The sequence below is a fragment of the Peromyscus maniculatus genome, chromosome 8, assembly GCF_049852395.1.
Source record: "Peromyscus maniculatus bairdii isolate BWxNUB_F1_BW_parent chromosome 8, HU_Pman_BW_mat_3.1, whole genome shotgun sequence".
NCBI lineage: Eukaryota > Metazoa > Chordata > Mammalia > Rodentia > Cricetidae > Peromyscus > Peromyscus maniculatus.
This window is the reverse complement of record NC_134859.1, coordinates 10,853,063-10,876,517: the sequence shown is the minus strand read 5'-3', so window position 1 is coordinate 10,876,517 and position 23,455 is coordinate 10,853,063. Positions and strand designations below refer to the sequence as shown.

The following is a 23,455-nucleotide window of genomic DNA, read 5'->3' as shown; positions in this document are numbered from 1 at the left end:
ACACTCTTAGAGCAGAAAGAACACACTTCCCAAGAAGCTTATCCCTAATAGAGACTCAAAATAGGGTCAATGAGGGAACCAGGGACCGAGAATAACGTGCCCTGATCTCAAAGAAACAGCCACCAAAGAGGTCATCAACCACACGGTTAGGACAAATCTGAATTATCACTTACTTGTGGGTATTTAAGGGGCAGTGTCTATAGAAATGAAGTTTCAAGCTGGAGAGATGACTCAGTGGTTAAGAACACTGGCTGCTCTTCTGGAGGTCCTGAGTTCAATTCCCAGCACCCACATGGTGGCTCATAACCATCTATAAGGGGATCTGATGCCCTCTTTTGGCCTGCAGGCATACATGCAGATAGAGCACTCATACAAATAAAATAAATGTTTTAAATGAAGTTACAGTAGCTATAAATTAGAAACAATCTAAATGCCCATGTCTAGGTAAATGGATAAATTATGGAATATTCATACAAAGAATTAGTGCTTATCAATAAGTTAATGAACTTTGCTGGTGGGCAGGTATGGGGCCAGTCCAGCTGCTTGTTCAGTGGGACCTTGGGAAACACAGCTGTCCTTAGCCACGACAGGCTAAGAGGCAGAGATGGGCACACAGGCAGCCCGCAGTTACAGCTCCGTCTGAGTGACCATGCCCACTGTGGAGGTGTTTGAAGGGAAGCCTAGGAGGGTGAAACTGGCGGAGCTATTTAAGGACAAGAAGGGTGTGCTGTTTGGAGCTGCTGGACATTTACCTGAGTGCTCTAAGACCCACTCTCCTGGGTTTGCGGAGTAAGCCTAGGATCTGAAGCCAAGGACATGTAGGTAGTGGCATGTCTGAGTGTTAGTCATGTCTCTGTGACCAAGGAGTGTGATCAAACCCACAAAACAGAATGCAAACCCCCCAGCTGCTATCACTGGGACCTGTGGGAAGAAGACAGACTTATGACTAAATGAGTCCTTGGTTCCCCTCTTTGGGAATCGCACGCAAGCGTGGTGAGTGTGCCTGCTGGTGAGTGTGCCTGCTGGTGAGTGTGCCTGCTGGCGAGCCTGGTGGCCTGAGTTCACTCCCAGGCCACATCAGAGAAGGACAGACCTGACTCCAGAAAAGCTGCCCTGACCTGCACAATAAATAGATATAATTTTTTTTATTTAATTAACTTGATTAACTGGATTTAATTAAAGTAACATTCACAGGGCAGTGGTGGTGCACACCTTTAATCTCAGCACTTGGTTAACAGAAGGAAGCAGTCTCTGAGTTCAAGGCCAGCCTGATCTTAGAGTGAGTTCCAGGACAGCCAGGGCTACACAAAGAAACTCTATTTCAAAAATAGATAGATAGATAGATAGATAGATAGATAGATAGATAGATAGATAGATAGACAGACAGATGATAGATAGACAGACAGATGGATGATAGACAGATGATTGATAGATAGATAGATAGATAGATAGATAGATAGATAGATAGATAGATAGATAAAGATAGACGTAGCATTTATCATATTTCATTCTATTTCTTGGCACAGGGTCTTATGTATTCCATGCTAGCCTGAAACTTACTATGTGGCTGAAGATAAGCTTTTAATTCCTGATCCTCCTGCTTCCACCTAAGTGTTGAGACTCGGTGTGTTCACATGTAATAAACAGACAAAAAATAAAACAGGTGCTGGAGAGATGGTTCGGCAAGCAGCTAAGAACGGAGGACTAGGGTTCAGTTCTCAGCGCCCGCAGAAGGCTCCCGGCTGTCTTGAACTTCAGTTCCAAGGGGTCCGATGCCCTCCTCTGGACTTCGGGCACCATGCATGCACGGGGGGGGGGGGGGGATGCACATACGTACTTGGAGGCAAACTCACACATAAAATTAAGCAAATATTTAAAATGTAAAGTCAAAGCAGATGATGTTGCTAAACGGCACGGGCAGGGGTAGGGCTTGCCTAACACCCCAGCGCCCCCCACAAAGAGCACAGGTGTGAAATGTCCTCACTCCCGCTGCACGCAAGGATCCAGACCAACCCAGCGGCCCCGTCCCTCCCTCCGCTCGCTCTGCCTCCCGGGCCGCCGCCGACCCGGCACCGACCCGGCACCGACCCCGCACCGACCCCGCACCGCGGCGCCTCGGCCTGGGGCTCAGCCGGAACAACAACGAAGGAGCCTAAGTTCTGGTCCCCACCACACCCGAGGTGACAGCGTCCCAGACCGGATGACGGGTAGACTGGAAACACGTGTCACCTATGTCTCGGCTGTTTCACGGCAGTCACACGTGAAAAGAACCCCGGCGCCACCCTCGGAACGACTGAAAGCGGCCACGACCCGCGCGGCCCCCCGCGGGCCGGCCCAGGCGAGCAGCCCGGCGCGAACGCCACGGACACCCGGAGGCGCCAGGGGGTGAGGCGCCCAGAGGGCGTGGCCAAGCCCGGAAGGGGCAGGGACTCGAACGCGCGAGGACCTCCACGGCCTCCCGAGGAGACCGCCGCCCCCACCGCTGGGCGCCAGCGCGCTTCCAGAGGCGGAAGGCTTTCCTTGGCCCCGCCCCAAGCCCCGCCTCTGACCTATGGGAATGGAGCAGAGACCGGAAGGAGGCCGAGCCTCGGCCCCGCCAGGAACAGGCATCCTAGGCCCCCAGCGCCCTCTGTTGGTGCTCTCGGGAGTTGCATTGAGCTGTCGGCCGAGCACCTCATGCCGAGGAGAAAATTGGGCAAAGCGCTACTCTAATGGCTACATATTGGATGACTCTTTACCTAACGTTTTGCAAAATGAAAAACTGTAACAGCAATATACCAGGGAAAGAACACAGACTGGGGGAACTCTGAGAAGTACTGACTCCTATCCTGGTGGTGTCTACTCAAAAAACCAAAAAAACAAAACTCACAGCCAGCAAGTGTGAGTTCGGTTCACACAACTACAGTGTTTTTTGTATGTGTTTTGTTTGTGTGTTTGTTTTGTTTTTCGAGTCAAGGTTTCTCTGTGCAGCCCTGGCTGTCCTGGATCTCGCTCTGTAGACCAGGCTGGCCTTGAACTCAGAGATTCACCTGCCTCTGCATCCAGAGTGTTGGGATTAAAGGCGGGCGCCACAACCGCCAGGTTTTTTTTTTTGGACAGAGTCTCACTGTGTAGCCCTCGAAGTCATTATATAGAGACCTCTAACTTACCCACCTGCCTCCTGAGCACTGCGGTTTGTTTTCAAGTGTGCCATGGCACACGTGTAGAAGTCAGAGGACAACTTGAAGGAATCAATTCTCTTCTTCCATCATGTGAGTCTTGGGATTAAACCCAGCCAGCCTTGCTAGCAGGCACCTTTACCTACTGATCCATCTGGCCGGCGTCCACTACTTTGTTTTGAATACTAAAATGAGATCGTTGGCTTCCAGGGTGGGGGATGAGTAATGAAAAATGATTGCTGTATGGAAAGGGGATCGTTCTGAAGCTGTAGAGATATTTTGAAATTAGCTAAGTTTATAAACATTGTGAATAGACTAGGTTTCCTTGTAAAATGAGGACTCTTATGCCTTGTAAATTTCTCAAAGTATTTTTAAATGTTTAAATTTTTCCTGCCTTTTTATTGAACAAGCTCATGTCCAGGGGCATGCTGGGGATGGAAACTGGCTTTTCTGCTTTGACTTTCGTCCCATACAGAGTGAGCATGAATAAGAAGTGGGTCATGTTGCATAAAGTGATCTCCAGTCACAAGGAGGTTAAGAAACTTGAAGGACAATCTCCTCCCCAAATGAAATGGAAAGCCCTTGAACTACCATCATTTACAAATTTCCGAAAAGGAAACAGGTTGAGAAGTGACTGTGTGAGGTTGAACTGAGCATTGGCTGGCCACGGCCACTTACATGGCATCATCATGGAGAGGTTGCCTTCCCTTGTGCAGATGAACACTGGCCTCAGAGGGTATGAAGCACATCCTCCAAACCCTAGCCTGAGTAAATCCATCTTGCAGCCAGCCTCCATGTAGCTTTTCTGTGTGCCAGACCACAAGAAAACAAAGCCATCTTTCTCTGGCTTTGGTCAGGCAGCGTTGGCTGAGATCAGCATACCCCTTCCAACCCCCCATTAAAAACAAGGAACAAATCTTCCTGGAGTCTGCGTTTTTGGTCTTTAGTTTGTTTGTTTTGTTTTTCAAGACAGGGTTTCTCTGTGTAGCCCTTGCTGTCCTGCATCTCTCTGTAGACCAGGCTGGCCTCGAACTTACAGAGATCTGCCTGCCTCTGCGTCCGAGTGCTGGGATTAAAGGGGTGCGCCACCACCTGGAGTCTGGTTCTGTCTGTGCCCATTTATCTGAACTTGTAGTCACTTCTGCTGCCTAACCAAGGCAAGAAGACAGAGGGAACCCCAAGCCAAGACAAGAAGGGGCCCACAATCAGGGCAAAAATTAGAAGGCTCTCCTAACCAAGGAAAAAAAGCAGAGGGGCCCAGAACCAGGGCAAGAAAGGGGAGGGGTCTCCCGCCAGAGCACAAAAGTTGAGGGTATACAAAACCAGGGCAAACAAGCAGAAGGAACCCCAAACCAAGCCAAGAAGACTCTAAGCCCAGGTCTAAATTAATTCTGCTGCACATGTGGGCTTAGAGCCACATAAAATAGGCATGTGCATGGGATAAGGAGAAAACTTCAGAACACCGCCATCCTCAACGGTCCACTGCTAAGGAACCCCCAATAAACTCCGCTGGACTGGTGGGGGTCATTCTTTGGGCCGTTAGTGCCACCCCAGTTTGGAAACAGGTCTTCACTCACAACTCTCTCGGGGCATTTGTAAACCGGGAGAAGAGAAGACACAGGGTCACACACACACTTAGGAAATGGGAAGGCTCGTAAATGTCCCAGAGCCTGTGAGCATCTGCGTTCTTCCGCTAGTAGAAAGAACAGTTTAATTGTTCCTTCCCTCCTGTGGTGGTTGAAACGGAAGTCGGGAGCCATGCCCTCCACCCCCAGCACACATCCCATTGTTGAGGAATATTCCAAGGAAGCCCATGGACTGAGGACCCCAATCTCTTCACCGCAGCTTCATACAATTATGTACACACACACACACACACACACACACACACACACACAGAGTCCCCTCTGGATTTGGAAGTCCTAAAAATATCCCTTAGTCTAGGCCAAGCAGCCCAGGCCAGGTTCCCAGAACAGTAATCCTCAAGAAATACAGAATCTAAAAAACAAAGTACAAATTTTATTTTGTTTCTTTACAAAGGCACAGTGGCCTCTTGGTATTTTGTTCCCTACCCCCACTTTCTTAACAAAATATAATAGCTTCTCCTTGGACACAAAGACCTCAAAATTGTAAAAAAAAAAAAAAAAAAAGAGAGAGAAGTTTTAAAAAAAATACAGAAACCAAAACCAAAATAAAACCAACAACGAACAAAACAAAAAGAGAGACAAAGACATTTTTGGGGTCAATGATGGGAACCCTGGAGGGAAAGGTGGTGGTGGAGAGTGGCCAATTCGGGTGCTGAGGTGGCGGGGGGAGGGGGCAATGGCAGCAGCAATCCCCAACCGAGAAACAATGTAGACCCCCGGGTCCCCAGAAAGCCCCAGCCCAGCCTGACCCCCAACCCATGTAAGTGCTTCAAAGAGAAAAAAGAAAACCAAAGAGAGAAGGGAAGGGGCTGAAGACTGTCGGTCTCGGGCTGGCTCTGGGGAGGGAGGAAATACCTTGGGGTTTTGTTTGATTTTCCCTGTTCTTAAAAACACGTTTAAATGAAAGGAAAACAAACAAACAAACAAAAAAAGCTTTTTGGCGGAGAGAGGCCCGGCACCTCAGTGTCAGCTTCCCCGGCCCCAGGGCCGAGGCCCAGCCCTGGAGTCCCGATGCTCCCACACGTGCTATATATACCACCACCCCAGCCCCGGGACCTGGACTTGGGTGGCTTCGATCAAAGGTCGACTTACAGTATTGAAAAAGAGGTCATAAAAGAGACCCAAATGACATCATAATTTTGTAAAAATTTCTCACTCATTCACCCATGTCTCTCCCTGTTGTTACCCCGGCCCCCTCTAGCCCCCAGGAGGGAGAGGAGGGCTGGGGGGTGGTCAGGGAAGCTCCCCGTCCCCCAAAGGCTCCTCCCGGCTCTGGTCCATGGCGTCGCTGTCCGAGGCCTCGGAGTCTGAGGCGGTGTCCGAGGTGTGAGCCTCTGGGCAGCTGCGCACAGACTTGACAATAACCGCCCGTCTCTGTTCCTCCTCCAGCTCCTGCTTGTCCTGGGTGCCCTCGATGTGCTGGATTGCCTGGACAGGAAGAAACAGACCATAGAGGAGACTCAGTGGGGAGATCAGGCCAGACAGTTAAGAGTGGGGGCCCTCAGCCAGCTGTTATCTGCCCCCAAAACACATACCCCAGAGCTGTTCAGAAATAAACTCAGCAAAGCAGGCACGGGGGTGGGCTAAGAAAGGGAAGACCCTTAGCTAAGCTGAAGGTCCTGGCTTCCAGAAGACCATAGCCCTAGATGTTAGAAACACAAGTGTGGCTCGTGTTTATAACTGTGAAGTCCACTAACCCAGTAAAGGTCTTTGCTATTCATTGTATTACTCAGTTTGCTGGGCATATATACAATGAAAGTTCTGGAATCTGATAGTCTTTTTTCTTCTCTTCCTTGTTTCTGTTTATTGGGTTATTTACAATTTATCAACTAAGTGAGTCTCGTAAATGGTGCTCACAGCACTGAGAGGGGCCTTCGCACTGCCCACCCGCAGAAAAGTGCAAGGGCTGGGGAGACAATTCGGCCTGCAGAGTGCTTGCCTTTAAGCATGAGGGCTGGGGTCCAGTCCCCAGACCCACTGAAGTCAGGCACAGTGGCATGAACCTGTAATTGGAGGGCTGGGGAGGTAGAGTCAGGAAGATCCCTAAGGCTCACTGGCCAGCCAGCCTATCCTAACCGGTAAGCAACAAGCTCCAGCAAGTTTCCTGCCTCTTGGTTCTTTGGCTCCCCACCCCCACTTTCTTAACACAATGTAGTGGCTTCTCCTTGGACACAAATATCTCAAAATTATAAAATAAATACAGAAACCAAACCCAAAACCAACAACAACTAAAAAAAAAAAAAAAAAAGAGAGAGACAAAGATATTTTAGAGGTCAATAATGTAAACCTTCATAATGAGAACATTATGATATATATAGACAGGTGTTTGCTCAAAAAACATAGTAGTAGACACAGACACAGACACAGACACAGACACACACACACACACACACACACACGCACACGCACACGCACACGCACACACAAACAAATGCACTGACTGACACACACACACACACACACACACACACAAACAAATGCACACAGATACATACAAATCTTTTCTCAAAAATAAATAAATAAAACAGTGGACATCTTTCTCCAGCATCTAACCCATTAAGAGTAGTCCTCACCCCTCATCAAGGAAACCTCTCTGCAACTGATAGAGATTGTTATTAAAAACAAACAAACAAACAAACAAAAACCACCCTGTCCCCAAAACAAAACAAAAAAGCCCACAATTGCCAGGCATGGTGGCTCACGCCTTTAATCCCAGCACTCAGGAGGCAGAGGCAGGTAGATTTCTGAGGCCAGCCTGGTCTACAAAGAAAGTTCCAGAACAGCCAGGGCTACATAGAGAAACCCTGTCTTAGGGGAAAACAAAACAAAACAAAAAAAAACCCACAATGAATGAAAATGCAGAGTTGTGGAGCCCATCCCAAAGGATGCATCTATAATAAAACTCCCAAACCTTAAGCTCGGGGATCATTGCAAAAGAGGAGACGGAAGGATTGTGAGATCAGAGGGTCAGGGAGCTTGCCGTGAAGCTCACCAACACATCTGCCTAAACACGTGCTGAACAAAGACAACACCGATAAACATGCCAAAGTGGACAAGGAAGAGCCTAAGAGGCCTCACCCCTACACAAAGAACCACAGACAGCCGGCGGTGGTGGCGCACACCTTTAGTCCCAGCACTCGGGAGGCAGAGGCAGGCAGATCTCTGAGTTCAAGGCCAGCCCGGGGGGGAGGGGGGAACATGGGGGGGGGGAACGACTCATTACCAAGAAGCTCTGAGAACAGAAGCCTCATAGGGCCAGCAAGGTAATTCAGTTGGTAAAGGCACTTGCCACCAAGCCTTATAAACCCGAGTCTATAAGCCTTCTAACCCGAGTCTGACATAGTGAAGAGACTGTTCCTCCAAGCTGTCTGTCCTCTAATCACCACTGAGGTTCCACGGCACACATACACACATACAGACATGCACATCTACACACAATAAATAAATTTTACTTTAATTTAATTTTTTAAAAAAGGAGTCTCTTTTTCCCGGGCACAGGGAGGGGACCTATCCAGGCATCCAAATTGTTACTCCTCCTACACAAGCTCCATCTTGCTTCTCTTCCATCTCCTATTCCTTAGTCTCCAGGAAAAAGCCTGTCCCCAAGAGTCAACTCCAAGCACAAGCCGCCCTCCCCTGAGCCCAAATACCTGCACAATGGTGTCCAGATTTTGCCGGGATGTAGAAACAGAATTGATGACTGAGGAGGGGCCCATGGTGACAACATTGATGTGGTGAGAAGGTGGGGCCGGTGCAGGCACGATCACTGTGGGGTGGTGGGTCGGGGCTGGAGGAGGCAGAAGCTGCAAGACAGAAGCCCTCGGTCGAGTTCTCTCCCACCCACCACCTTCCCTACTCACAGGCTATCTGCTAGTGCGGATTTTAAATGTCCCCCCAAAGTCCATGCGGTAAAGGCTGGTCTCTGGTGTGGCAGTTAGAAGACAGAAACCTTAAGAAGTTGAGCCTAAGCTGAGTGTGGTGTGCACATTCGTATTCACAGGAGTCAGGAAGCTGAGCAGGCTGGGGACAAGTTAAGCCCATCTGGGATATATAGTGAGTTCAAGGCCCACATGGGATACATAGCAAGGCTTAAGAGAATAAAATAATAATAATAGAGCCTAGTGCCAGGCAGTGGTGGAGCATGCCTTTAATCCCAGCGTTAGGGAGTCAAGAGACGGATGGAATTCAAGACTAGCCTGGTCTACAGAGTGAGTTCCAGGACTGTCAGGGCTGCTACACAGAGAAACCCTGTCTCAGAAAATAATAATAATAATAACAACAGAGCCAAACAGAAGTTCTCTATGGGCAGGAGACAATAAGAGCCCCGCTTCTTTCTCTTTTTCTCTTTAGTTTCCTAGCCAGGAGGTGAGTGGTTTTGTTCCTGCCACTGATAATCAACTCAACAACGGTCCAATCACCCATAATCTGAAGCCTTCAAAACTTAAGTCAAAGCCTTTTCTCTTTATAAACTGATTGTTTCGGGTGCTTGTTACACTAATAGAAAGCTGGCAAGCAGGGGTGGGGGTTTAGCTCAGGGGTAGAGCGCTTGCCTAGCAAGCACAAGGCCCTGGGTTCGGTCCTCAGCTGGGGGGGGGGGTTGACAAGCAGAGGGGCCAGCCAATTCCCAACCCCACCACACCCTACACGGCAGCCTAGTGAGCAGCTTCTGGGCAGCCCAGACCCTCATTCATTCTGTGACAAGAAGCACTTCGGAATTTAATAACTAACTCTTCAAGGGTTTACACCCTGGCTGGGCATGGTGGCGCACGCCTTTAATCCCTGCCCTTGGGAGGCAGAAGCAGACAGATCTCTGTGAGTTCAAGGGTAGCCTGGTTTACATGGGGAGACCCTGTCTCAAAACAAACAAACAGAAGTACAGAGTCTGGCACTTGCTGGGATGTAGCTCAGTGGTAGAATGCTTGCCTGCACGACATGTACAAGGCCCTGGAGTCAGTCAACACCACAAAAAAAAAAAAAAAAAAAAAAGAAAAGAAAAGAAAAAAAAGAACATAGTTCCTGGATTAAGACAGAGGGGTTCAAATTCCTGCTCCTGGGCAGGTTATCTGACCTTTCCCTGCCTCATTTTCCACAGCAATAAAACACTATAGCAGCTCAGGCTTCAAAGGGCCACCGTGAGGATTCCAAGTTCTAATGCTCTCAAGGGACCCAACCCAGCATGCCCGCGTTGTTTGCACCTATCTAGTCTGAGCCCTGACCGCGGACCGGAGGCAGCCCGTAGGGGCCCCGCCTGGAGTCTCCGGCTCACCTGCGTCCGCAGGTGCTGCTGTTCCCGCTCCAGCTTCTCCTGGTGCAGCAGCCGCACCTGCTCCTGCTGCTGCTGCAGCTGCACCTGCTGGGCAATCACCTTAAGTTTTTCCGGGTACATGTGGGCCTCAAGGGAGCGCACCTGTAAATGAAACGGCACAGCACTCAGAGGTGGGGCAAGACCACACCTGCTCTGCCACCGCAAAGGCCATTTACTCACTAAAACCTCAATGCTGGGCACAGGGCAAGCCTAAACCTAAAACGCTGGCAGAGAGCGCCCCCTTAGGGCAGACCAGAGGCTCGCCCCACTTCACCTCCAACTTCAGTCTCGACTGCTCCCACCTCCTCCTCCCTTCTCGTCTGGCGGCCAGTTTCCTTGTGGAAGCCCGGCAGCACACCCTGGGGAACCAGGTCAAACCCTTCCTGGTGCCACAGCTCCTGCGCAGTCTTTCTCAGCGGCAGTTTTTTGAGTGTGCATGCTGGGAGTTGAGCCCAGAACTTAAATACTAAGCACTCCATAACTGAGCTAAACACCCCGCCCTCTGTTGCATTTTTACACCTTTAAGAAAGAACCCTTGCCGTGTGGCACACACCTTTAATCCCAGCACTTGGGAGGCAGAGGCAGACGGATCTCTGTGAGTTCGAGGCCAGCCTGGTCCACAGAGTGAGTTCCACGACAGCCAGAGCTACATGAAGAAACCCTGACTTAAAAGGAAAAAAAAAGGGGGGGGGGGGGTGTGGAGAAACGCTCAACGAGTAAGAACACTGGCTGCTCTTCCAGAGGTCCTGAGTTCAATTCCAGGAACCACAATGGTGTCTCACAACCATCTGTAACAGGATCTGACTCCCTCTTCTGGTGTGCATAGATATACATTAAATAAATAAATACTTGAAAGAAAGAAAGAACCGTTGACTAATGCTTTCCATTCCTATGCAAATGGAAACTCTGGAGAGCCTACTCTTAGGCCAGGTACAGAGCAGGCACTCTTGCAAATAAACACTTGAAGGGAGGAACTGAACAGAAAAGATCAGAATCCATCCTCTATGCCTGGGCATCACACTGGCCAGCAGAGGGCGCTGCCTCACCTGCTCCTCCAGCATCATCCGCACAGAGCGCTCCTTGTCCAGCTGCTGCCGAAGCTCAATCATCTCCCTCCTGAGGTCCTCAGCCTTCTCGTCCTCCCAGATGTCAGGTGAGCCAATGCCCTCATCCTTGTCTTCTGCCCGACGCCGCTTGGGGGATGAGCCACTCAGCTCCTGGGGACCCCAAGAGGTTGGTGAGTGAGCTGACATGCTCATAACACATCCAGAGGTCCCGGGGGGGCTCTACTGCAGGCCCTCCAAAGCTACCCAAGACAGGTGGGCTCATACTGGGGAAGGAGCCATATACCAGGAACGGAAGAACGGACTCGCTTTCTAGAACAGTCGCCTGCTTCCTCCAGAGCCTGCTCCACTGTTCTTCACAGATGAAGAAACAGGCCCAGGCAAGAAGTAGGCAGTTTCTGTGGGCAAGATAAGACTGATAGCCACACACGCATCCCAAGCTAATAGCCTGGTTAGGATACGCACACACAGAAGAGGAAGGCGGGGCACTGCTGGGAGGACTGTCCGTCCCGTACCTGGATGAAGCGCTTGAGCTGTGTATTCTGCTGCAGGAGTCTAGTCTTCTCCTGCTCGAGAGAGAAGATGTATTCTGCTGTCTGCTGGAGAATGGCTGCCTGAGGGCAGGAGGGAAAGAATCAGACCGATGGTCCTCCCCATGAGAGCACCTCCTCCGAGAGGGCCTCCCTGCCCTTGCCCACCTTGCTGAGTTTCTCTCCGTCTGTGTGGGGAATGAGGGTCTTGAGGGACTGGAAGCCAGCGTTGATGCTCTGCATGCGCCTACGCTCGTTGCTGTTGGCAATCTCCCGCCGGATCCGCCTCTCCTGGTCCCGTTGGGTCTCGGGGGTCAGTGGAATGTTGGCAAGGCTGCCGGGGAGAACAGGAGTAGATTCAGGCTAGATGTCCTCGGAGTTCATCACCAGAGGACCCTGGATACAACCTGCATCACTTCCCTACTACAAACAGTGCTGAGGCACTCTGGCAGGTCACCCTGAAGACGACATAGGGTTGTGGGGACCCTGGGATGCCCAGTGGACTGAATCAGCTGCCTGTGGACACAGGTGGTCTGCTTAGAACCCACCCCTCCCCTGGCTGCTTCTTCTTAAAAAAAAAAAAGACTTATTTATTTTTATGTGCATTGGTGTTTTGCCTGCATATATGTCTCTGTAAGGGTGTCAGATTCCCTGGAACTGGAGTTACAGACTGTTGTGAGCTCCCATGTGGGTGCTGGGAATTGAACCTGGGCCCTCTGGAAAAGCAGCCAAGGCTCTTAACCCCTGAGCCATCTCTCCAGCCCCCAGGCTTCTTTTCTAGAATTCCCTCCTCTAGAAGAGATTCTTAGTGGTGCCTGGGTACCAAAATACACAGGGGTTCACAACTCTGCGGGCCTCACCGGCCATTCCACTGTCTCCCTAGCCGGGCAGGGAAGGCCCTGAAACCTGCGTGGCTAATCCCCAGGATTCTACTGCAAGAGGACCCCAGACAGCAACCAGAGACACCTGCTCTTGCGACACCTCAAAGCTCCTTGCTGTGTATCTGGACCACCTCCTTCAGTAGGTCACCACAGTTCTGAGGAGACACCCCACCGCCCTGCCCAGGGGCACAGTTGTCTCCAGGCAGAATTGACGCCACCCTCCCAGCCTTGGGGCAGTTCTACTTGAATATGACCCACTCCAAGGTAGATTCATTTTGCATTAAAAAAAAAAAAAAAGAGGCTCCCCGCATGCTGTGGAGGGTGTTACTGCATGCTGCAGAAGTAGCAGCTAGCCAGTAGGGTGAGAAAGAAGGCAGCCAGCAGTGGAGGGTCCAACGCCACTGCTCCCAAGGGGTGGGCCTGTGTGTGGCCTGGAGGAGGTATGCCCCCCCTTCTCTACCCTCCCCTGCAACTCCCCCTCCCGCCCCTGGCCTGATGGCTTCCAGATGCTCTGCTCTCAGCAGAGGTCTTCAGCCCCACCCAAAGCCACAGCCCTGGCCTCTTCCTGAGGGGGCCCTCCCAGGGTGACCTGTTGCAGGCTAGAGCTAAGGAAGCTCATAGCCCTGGGTCTGGGAAGAGAGGCCCCCGACACCTCTCACCTCATTGATGTGGAGTCCCAGGTCAAGGGGGTGCCACATCTAACTCTCTGGCAGTGATTTGGCTCCCGCCTCTATCCCCAGGGAAAACGGACTGCACAGCAGCCCAGGAGGGAAACACATCTGCAGCAGCTGGAAACAGCTGAAGCCTGTCCAGCCCCACCCTGCCTACCCCATCTGTCCTGCCTCAGCTCCCTAAAGGACCCTAGCAGCATCCCTGCCCCTTCCAGGGCCCCAGCTCCCTCTCCCAGCGGAAAGGATGGACAGCTGGGAATGAGTTCCCTGTCGGCCACTGCACGGGGTTTGGAGGCAGAGCACCCCCTTCCCACTTCATCAAGCCAGGTCTCCTCATTCGGGGCCAAAAGCCCAGGACCCCAGAGGACCCGAGCACCCAGAGGACATGACCCCTTCTCCCGGGGTTCAGGTCCCCACAGGACCTAAAGGGGCCCAGGTCTCCCACCTGACAGATGAGACTTCCCTACTTAGAGCTTGGGGTGGGGAGAGACACAGCTTTAGGGTGGGAGAGCTGGAGGTCCAGCCTCCCTGCTTCAGGCCAGGATGCTTCTCCCAGCCCCAAAAGGGGAGTGACGGGGCATCTATCTGGAGGGAGACAAGGACTCAGCGAGTCGGGCAGGACAAAGCCGGTACTGCTCCTCCATCCTTTGAGCCTGAACACACCGACTCTGGAGCCAGTAGGCCTGTGAGAGGAATGCTCTGTGGACCTAGTTAACACCACAGGTCTCTGGGGGCAGGAAGAGAAAGGATGTGACGGCGCACACCTGTAAGTTCAGCACTTCGGAGACTAATGCCGGAAGAGTGGGAGTTTCCAGGCCAGCCTGGGCTACAAAGGAAAACTCCTGCCTCAAAAAAACCAGACAAGACAGGTGAGGCGTTGGGCACGGTGGCAACACGCCAGTAATACCAGCACTTGGGAGGCAAGGGCAGAAAGTTAAGTTCAAAACCGTCCTCAACTACACGGCAAGTTCAAAGTCAGCCTGGGCTACATGAGACCCTGTCTCAAAATTAAAAAGTGGGGGGGGGGGCGCTGAATAGATAGTTAGCTAAGAGTTCTTGTTGCTCTTCTAGGATGCCTCAGTTCGATTCCCAGAACCCACGTCGGGGGCTCGAAACTGCAACTCCGGGGGATCAACACCCTCTTCCGGCCTCTGTGGGCACCCCCCATACAAGCAATATAAATAATTACATACATACATGAGAGAGGTCACAGGGAGCAAGCTACCCGGGGATTATAATCCCCACCCCACCTAGGACTAATGTGGGAATCTCCCCCACAACTCACCCAGTCTCAGGGCCATGCTGGTTATGCACCAAAGGCTAAAACTGACCTAAGACCAGTCTCAAAACAGCATGGAACCACCCTCAGGATACCCAAAGGGCTAGCCTGTCTTAAGGGCCTCAGAATACAGGAGTGTATTTTTAAAATAAATAAATAAACAGGGTTAAGGCTGTGGTTCAATTGACAGAGTGATTGCCTAACATGCTCAAAGTCCTAGATTCAAGCCCCAGAACTCCATTTAAAAAAATAAAATAAAAAGGACATAGTGTCACATGTCTATAACCCTAGGACTAGGTAGAGGCAGATCTCTGAGTTCAAGGACAATCTGTGCCATATAACAAGACCCTGTTGTTTCAAAGAACCAGTAAGTAGGCTAAAGGCACTTGATTCCCAGGTGAAAAGGAGGAAGGGACCAGCCACACAGTAGAAGATGGCACTGGGACCCCAGAGTAGGGCAGAACAGACTCTATATCATCCCATGGACTGACCAGCTTCCCAGTAAAGGAGGACCAGGTGCCATGACAGTATTTCACTTATGCTTTTTGGTTTTTGGTGGTGGTGGTGGTGGTGGTTTTTGTTTTGTTTTGTTTCCCGAGACAGGGTTTCTCTGTGTAGCTTTGGAGCCTGTCCTGGATCTTGCTCTGAAGACCAGGCTGGCCTGGAACTCACTCTATAGACCAGGCTGGCCTGGAACTCACAGAGATGCGCCTGGCTCTGCCTCCCGAGTGCTGGGATTAAAGGTGTGCGCCACCACCGCCCAGGTGACTCTTCTCTTTGTCGCTGCTCCTGTTTGTTTGTGACATGGTTTCACTCTTATAGCCCAGACTGGCATCCTCCTGCCTCAGCCTTCAAGTGCTGGGATTAGGTGCCATCACATGCCTAGCTTAGTTGTATATTCAGACTTCTTTCTCCCTGGCCTTCACTGCAGCAGTGAGCCCGAGCCATGGTCCTGGGCCATGCAGACAGCCAGAGCAGGGCAGAGCTGGCTCCTACAACTCGCTGTGCCCTGTGTTAAGGGCTCACACACAACCAGAGGCTGCACAACTAAGTGTGTGTGACCCACAGGTGCAGAGACTCACCCTAGGTCACACCTGGTGGGCTGGCAGGACAGGGTGCAGCTGCAAGCAGTCCCCTGCAGCTCCCATCAACTCAGCCGCCCTTGAAACTGCAGCCCTGAGAGCTAACCCCAGCCTCCCCATCCCCCCAGGACACGCACTAACTGGGAATCGGAAAGGAAACTTCAGAGCCCCACCCTGAAAGTCCATCGCAGAACTCCCACGTGAAGAGACCTTGGGTACCAGACAGTGAGCAGGTCCCTAGCCAGACTCTTCCAAATGTGTCACCCAGCCTCCAAGCTAGTTAACATGGTCATCCCTGGACTTGGCTTTGAGGAAAGAAACTGTCCTTGCAAAGCTACAATCTGCACGGGGATTTGGGGTTGCCTCAGTGACTTGTCTAAACAGCCCGGAAAGCTCCAGCTGATAGTTAACAGGCTACTACTACTGACCCGTGGTTATTTATAACTGGTGGAGTGTAAGCGAGCTAGGTGCTCTAGTGGGTAGAATGTGAGCTGATCCACAATCAGGACTGGTGGGATTCGATCAGCAATCCTCATCACTGACTAGCCCAGTGGTCACCTCCAGGTGATACTGCACTAGAAAAAGTGCCTGGAAGTTCCCTACAGCTCTTTCTTGGTTTTGCAAAAGCAAGTTCACAGTGAGTAATCATGGAAAAGTCCCACCCCAAAAAACCCTCCACAGAGACCCTCGGCAAGCAGTGAGGATTGCTGAGACCCCTGGCATCCCGGCATGGGGGGCACTGGCTTGTGATGGCAGCGAGATTGCTGGGCCTGTGGCCAAGGAACAGAATTTGGCCGGGCACCCAGCCTTGAGTTCTAAGAGCAGGGCCACCATCCCTAGTGAAGACTGGCAGCACCATATCCAGATGCTCCAGAGCACAAGGCAGGTGGTGGTTCACATCTGGATCCCTGATCCTCCTACCCAGCCTAAGGCCAAGTATCCCCACCACCCTCTAACTGGCCACCAACAACTTTCTTTTCACATGGCCTGAGCCCACTTAACATCCCTAAAACAACCACAATCAAAAGGTGGGAAAGGCCACATGGGGATTCTCCCATACCCAGGAGGAGGAGGAGAAGGAGAGATGACCCTCCCACCAAGTGTACCCCACACATGCATGTTCAGCCTTCTTTTTCCATCACAGGCCCACCACCTCTACAGCCCTGACAGCCCTGACCACCCTGCCACCCTCCCCTTGACCCAAGCCGAGAGTGTCAGAGGCATCTCTTCCCTAGCAACTTCAGACCATCACAGAGAGGCTGCACAGGGTGCAAATGCCAACACCAGCCTTGACACTTGTAACTGTGGCACCCCAGCCACGGAAATCTCCCTGTCTCAGTTTCCCCCACTTTCCTAGACTGGCAATACTGCCGTATGCAGGATCGTGGTAAAGTTTAGTCGAAATCAAAGGAAAGGTGACGGGCAGTAGAACAAGAAGATGAAAGAATGACCTGCTTCCCTGCAGGTTTTCACTCAGGTACCCAGCATCTCAGGGAACTGACAAAACCCTTCAGCATCCTGAATCGGTGACTGCCATGGACAGGGGCCAGGACTTACTCATTGCTACATCCTTAACCCTAGCATCAAGCTGGTGCTTCATAAATACATGACCAGAGACCAAACAAACATACCAAAGTTCTTTTGTTGTTGTTGTGTTTTGTTTTTTGTTTGAGACAAGGTTTCTCTGCATAGCCCTAGCTGTCCTGGAATGTGCTCTGTAGACCAGGCTGATGTCGAACTCAGAGATCCACCTGCTGCTTCCTCCCCAGGGCTGGGATTAAAGGTGTGCACACCACCCAGCCATGCCAAACTTCTTTGTTTGTTTTAAAAAAGCAATTTTTTTTCATAATTTTTCTATGTGCATTGGTGTTTTTTTGTTTTGTTTCTTTCTTTTTTTTTTTTTTTTTTTTTTTTGCTTCCATGTATGTCTATGTGAGGGTGTCAGATCCCATGGAACTGGAGTTACAGACAGTTGTGAGCTGCCATGTAGGTACTGGGAATTGAACCCTGGTCCTTTGGAAAAGCAGTCAGTGCCCTTAACCACTGAGCCAGCTCTCCAGTCCCTGCCAAAGTTCTTAAACTCTCTAACAACACCACTTTTTTTTCCCTTTTAAGACAGGATCTCTCTATGTAGCCCTGGCTGTCCTGGAACTTTCTATGTAGACCAGGCTAGCTTCAAACCCAGAGACATCTACCTGCAGGACTCAAGGGTTAAACTCGGGTAGTCACTATAGGTTTGTCCACAGGGACCTTTACGAAAAGCCGGCTTGCCAGCCCCTAAAGGAGCTTTAAAGCGTTTATGGTACCCAGGGTGATAGCACATGCTTGAAGCTCCAGCACTTGGTGGATGGGCAGGAGGATCAGGAGTTCAAGGTCATCTTAGCCTACAAATCAAGTCGGAGGCCAAGCTGGACAAAATGAGAACCTATCATTTATTAAAGGGGGTGGGGCCCTAAGGAGATGGCTCAGCGTCCTAAGCACGAGGACCTGAATTCTGACCGCCTGCATCCACATAAATGCTGGCCACAGTGCATCTGCAACCTCAGAGCTCTGGGGGTGTGGTGGAGACAGGTGGATCCCTGGAGCTCCTTAACAGCCAGCCAGGGGCACCAAATTGGTGAGCTCAAGGTTCGGCTAAAGACCTCTTCTAAAAACCAAGGACAAGATGTTGGCTGTGGTCATTTACATCAGTAGGATATGCTAAAGGGGAGGCAGGAGGATCCCAAGTTTGAGGCCAGCCTGGGATACACATCTGGGCTGGAGAAATGGTTAAGAGCAGCTGAGAGAACCGACTTTATTCCAGATGACCCAGGTTCAATTCCTAGCATCCACACAGCAGCTCCCAACTCTCTGTAGCAACAATTCCAGGGATCTGATGCCCTCTTCTGGCCTCCGAGGGCACGGCACACGTGTGGTGCACAGATATGCATGCAGGCAAAACACACATACACGTTTTTAAAAACTGGAATTTAAAAAATTAAATAAAAAGCATAAATAAACAAAAAGGTGGGAAATAAGGTTAGGTCTCAAACTCAGGGCAAAAGGCTGAGGTGCCTATTTAACATATCAAAGTGGATGTTGGCCACCAGGTTCTCCCAGCATCTCTCAGTGCCTATTAGAGTCATCCTGGCTGGTATACCCCGCCCCCAACCCTAAACACTCCAGTTGAGACCCTAGGCTAGGCTTCCCTTCCCCACCTTCCTATCCCTATATAACTTCAGCCATGCTGGCTACCAGCTTCTTCGCCTCCTGGTCTCTGGGTACCTGGTGCTCTCTTTGCTCCCTCTCTTCTCTTCCTCACCTACTCCCCCATCCTCCTTTCTCATGGCCTGGTTCAGTCTGGACCTTTCCAGATGCCTCTGGCTTTCTCCTTCATATCTACAATAAACCTGGGAGCAGGCATTTCCTCATTTTTTTTTTCATCCATCTGGTGCTGAACAGGGACAACTGAGGAGGTCACTCAACATTGACCTGTGGCCTCCATATGCACGCACACAGTTGCATACATGCACACTTTAAAGGACAGAAACCACCTTGCACTTGCTTTTCAGAGTCTGAATATCACCTTCTGGACACTTCCTATATCTAATTCTCACAAAACCATTAGGCGGCAGGTCCAAAACTTCAAAGTGTGCCGCTGTGCCCCATGGCTCCTTCTGGATGACCCAGGAAGCATAGGAGTCAGAGAGAACCCAGCTAGATGGGAGGGGTGGAGCAAAGTCCAATAACCTGAGTCAATCCACCTTAAGGTCCTGCCCAACCCACACTCCATCCTGGACAGGCTTCCCAGCTGTGGCTCCAGCTGAAAATGAACACACAGAGAGAAGCTAGAGCGCCAACGAACAGCCAGCAACTGCTTCAGTGCAGGACAGGCTGAGAACCGGTGCAGTCGAGTTATGGTACTTCGATCACTAAACCTGACAACGACCAGTGCTCCTGGGGGGTCAGGGGTCTACTGCCTTCCTCCAACACAGGGCTGGAAAGAGCCGTCGTGAAACCAGGGGCCCCTACTGCCTCACACCTGCGCAGGATCAGAACTAGGATGATCTCTCCGGACAGTCTGGAGTAAATCACGCCTCACTCCCCACGACCCAGCCCAGCTCTGAGAAGGCAGCACCTACAGCAAAGTCAGGGTTCCAGTCCGGCCGTACCATTCGCTCTAACTGGTCCCTTTCTCAGCTTCTGCGTCCATCTTTACAAAGAAGCCAGAAAACAAATCAACCCATAGTAAGACTGTGACGATTCGATGAGAAAACCCTAGCAAGTGAGTCCCCAGAATAATTAGAATCCAAGAGCTTTGTTGCTGCTGCTCTGTACCACTGCTGGGCCCTACAGGTGGGCCTTGTCTTACTGCCAACTGAGGGTGGGGAAGGGGGACCAGAGGGGGACTGCCAGCTGCTAGAGCCATCAGCAGGCCATCTATCTCCTAGGTATTGGCTCTCAACTTGAAGGTAAAGTGGGATACCTGCCTGGATTTTATACCCATGCAGCCACCTGCCCCACAGGCGTTACTGTCTACCAGCCCGTGCCACTCAGCGGGCTCCTCCTCCTTCAATCCCAGCCCTGCCTGACTGGGGTGTCGGAGCACGTGGCCCCAGCCCTGGGGAGCCATTACGCTCCCAGAGCAGCGCGGCATGCAGGAAAGGGATTGTAGGTTTCAAACTTAAGCGCGCTGCAGAAACCTCTCCTGGCGTGCACCACCCTCCCCGCTCCGACCCAGCGGGCTTGCAGGGTTCAATGAACAGATGCCAGCGCCGGCAATGGAAGTTCCAGGCATAAGCATTTAACACGAGTCCAGGGTGATTCGGCCACTGGTTGGCCGCGATTTGGTAGAGGATGGATCTGGGGCAACCTAAGTAGGGCCAAGCTCACTAAGCGGTTTCTTGGAAGAGCTTGCAGACCTCCGACCACCCACCCGGCCAGGAGACCCAGCGCTTTGCGTTTATGATTAGGGAACAGACGTGGGACCGCAAACTTTGCAAGAGAGACCCACATACAACAGGGAATAGACCTGAACCTAGAAGCAGCCTCAGGTACTCCTTTCCCAAAAAGCTTCCCCCACCTGGCCTCCCTAACCCACCCAGTTGGCTACGGCTGAGCTTTGTGCAAGTAAAGCGTGGCCCCGAAGCGCCTACAAGTCCCACAATGCAGCACCGACCCGGCATGGAGAACTACAGCTCCCGCGAGGCCACGCGCGCAGAGGTCCGCCTACTCCAAGAGGGCTGCAGAGTCACGTCCAGGCCTCGCTAGTAAACAGCGCCCGGACGCGGGCGGCGGGCAAGCAAGCTAGTGACTGCCAACGTGTGGGGGACCGCGGCTTCCCTGCTGGCAGCGCGGCCACTAAGGGTCCACATACGGCCCGCAGCCCCAGGCGAGCACGCCCCCAACCCTGCTGCAGCCCTGTTCTCTGCAAACGCTCACACCACCCGGCTCCCCGCCCCCCCCCCAGCCTGGAGCCGCGGCATGGCTGCATTGTAGCTGTCCTCAGGCACGCCCCGGACCCCCAGAAAACCTCCTTAGAAGAGGGTTCCCAGAAAGCGCGAGGAAGCAGGGAAAGGAAGGAAGCCAAAGCGGGCGGGGGGGAGGAGGAAGCGCGGGGTGAAAGCCACCAGCAGCAAGCATGGCCGGGACTGCTGCAGCACCACGTGGGTCTGTTTGCAATTTACAAACGTCGCGACTCGCCCGCCTGCAGCGGACAAAAGTGGCCAGGGCCTTTCGGGGTCCCCATGTTCTGAGGGAAGAGAGTCCCCAAGCAGCGCGAGCAGGGAACACGAGACTGCAGCCGACCCAGTGGCTAAGAAAGGCGAGCGAGGTCGGAGGCGCGGGCCATGCGTGCGCACACGCGCACCCGCCCGGGCGGGCTGGCCGGGGGCTGCAATGGGAAGAAGGGGTTGGGGGGGAGGAGCAGTACACACCTACAGAGCCCTCCTATCACTTCTTTCTCTGTTTTCCTGAAATGTTGCAAAGAGGGCACCTTCTGAGTGGGCACCATGAAATACTCCATAGCGATAGGCCCCCCTCCTCTGCACGAGCCAGGTCTCGCGGTCAGCCGGAGAATGCAAGATGGAAATCCGAATCAAAGGGCAGCGCCGGACGGAGGTGCAGAATCGGCCGGTCCCAGATGCTGGCGGCAGCAGCAGCGGCGAGGGGAGGGAGGCGGGCGGGAGGGGCGGGAGGGAGGTCTCTCCAGCCTGCCTCCCCGGGCGTGTGTATGTGTGTGTGTTTGCAGCTGATCAGATGTCTGTTTCAAGGCGGGAAACAGCTGGTGAAAACTCAGCACTCCCCCGGCCTCCTTCCGCGGAGTAAGGAATTGCATGTAAACAAAGGACTATTTGCAGCGCCCCCCCACGGGCGGCTGGATGCCGGGGCGAGAAGGGCGCAGGCTCCTTGCGACCGACTCCAACCTGGGTCTGCAGACCTAACCCAGGGATCAGGGGTTCCCGGTCGCCAGCTGGCTGTGAGGGACACGGTGTGAATGGAGTGAGCAGCGACCCAGCTACATGCGCCACTATGGGTGATGAGGTCCATCAGCTGACAGGTTGGCAAGCGTAGCTAAAAAGGAAAAAAAAAAAAAAAAAAAAGGCCAGCCACCGCGCGGGATCCCAGACTGTGCAGCCCAGGGTCCAGTGGGGGCTGCCCAGCGCAGGGTCTGTGCGCACCGCTGCCCTGGGGGACGCGCGCTGGGCGGGGCTGCAGCGGCAAAGGGAAGGCTCCCTCGGGTGCGTGCTTCGGGCTTTTGCTTTTTCATGATTGCCACTGCACGAAGCGGAGCTGCTCTGGCGCTCTCCCTTTCGAGCCGACCTGGGCCCCCTGGAAACTTGCGTCATAGCCACCGCTTCCCACAAGTAACTTGGGGCTGATTCTGACCACCCGCCAGCCTCCTCCCTTGGTCTCTGCCTAGCTGGCTTCCCGGCCCGGACTGGAGCCTAGGAATTACAGAGTGCGAAGGGTACAAATGGCAAAGGCAGGTGTGCAGGACACCTCGGATGCTGGGGCTGCCCTAGGAAGGAAGACCCTAGGGAAGGGAGGGAAGGGCGGAGGCAAGCCAAAACAGCAGCGGCCCCTGGGGGCAGGCTGCCAGCGCGGCCCGAAGATCCATTAGAGGTCTGGTGCTGGCTGCCAGGTCCTGTCCTGGCTCCTTCACTACCTTACTTTCCGGTTTCGCGCGCAGCGGGCTGCAGCTTCTCATTCATGCGGAAGGCGGGGTGGAACTTGCTCCACCGCCAGAGGGCGCGCTCTACTATTGGGGGGCGTGATGGTCTGGGGAGGGGAGGAGGAGACACTTTAGGGGTGAGCTTCCGTCCTCTAACACGCCCCCACCTTCCGGTCCCAGGCCCTCTCCAGGCTCCTGGAGGGCTTGGCCCCAGGCTCAGGAAACCCACGCCTGCCTTGGAATGTCCTTACTCCTGCTCAGCGCCTTTCCCAGCCCCATCCGCCTTCCAAGGTTCCACCCAAATCGCGCCTCTTAGTTGAAATACTTCTATTAATAACAATTGTTAGTTATTATTAGGAAACATTGTTATTCGATATTGCCAACATCCAGGACATGCCTAGTTAGTTGTGAGTGCGTGTTTGTCAGTCTTCAGGTAAACCTATTAAGCAATTTCTCTAAGTTTAGATCTCAGACCAGTTAGCATTTAATTCCCCGGGAGACTTACGATGCAGCACATCCTAGCCGGCTGTGCAGTGCACACCTGTAATCCAGCATTCTAGCACTTGGAGACCAAAGATGGAAGATGTGCATCCAAGGTTAGCTGTAGAGATTGTCTCTAAAAGAGACAGAAGGGAAGGGAAGAAAACAGGAGTATAGGTGAAATGGCCCCAGGGTAAAGATGTTTG

The 23,455-nt window shown here is 52.4% G+C and overlaps 1 protein-coding gene across 4 annotated transcripts; it reads right to left on the bottom strand.

Annotated features, from left to right (window-relative positions):
- Positions 1-5,157: 5,157 nt before the first annotated feature.
- Positions 5,158-22,123, bottom strand: Tfap4 (transcription factor AP-4). 4 transcript variants are annotated; one of them, XM_006984696.4, is made up of 7 exons: positions 21,532-22,123; positions 11,872-12,037; positions 11,689-11,787; positions 11,156-11,326; positions 10,071-10,211; positions 8,455-8,607; positions 5,158-6,232 (listed from the first exon to the last, which is right to left on the bottom strand). In XM_006984696.4, exons 1-7 carry the CDS (start codon positions 21,618-21,620, stop codon positions 6,038-6,040), a joined length of 1,014 nt encoding a protein of 337 aa, XP_006984758.1. In that variant the 5' UTR covers positions 21,621-22,123; the 3' UTR covers positions 5,158-6,037. The 4 variants fall into 4 exon arrangements, with proteins under 4 accessions (XP_006984758.1, XP_042139541.1, XP_076434066.1 ...); XM_042283607.2 differs by having other exon boundaries at positions 21,591-22,123; XM_076577951.1 differs by lacking the exon at positions 21,532-22,123 and adding an exon at positions 20,775-20,978.
- Between the last annotated feature and the right edge of the window lie 1,332 nt (positions 22,124-23,455).

Excerpts from the sequence above, each read along its gene's own strand:
- Tfap4 (XM_006984696.4), bottom strand. The coding sequence starts at position 21,620 with ATGGAGTATTTCATGGTGCCCACTCAGAAGGTGCCCTCTTTGCAACAT. Across the intron at positions 10,212-11,155 it reads GGATGATGCTGGAGGAGCAG|GTGCGCTCCCTTGAGGCCCA; the intron begins GTGAGGCAGCGC and ends TTTCATTTACAG. Across the intron at positions 6,233-8,454 it reads ATCTGGACACCATTGTGCAG|GCAATCCAGCACATCGAGGG; the intron begins GTATTTGGGCTC and ends CTTCCTGTCCAG.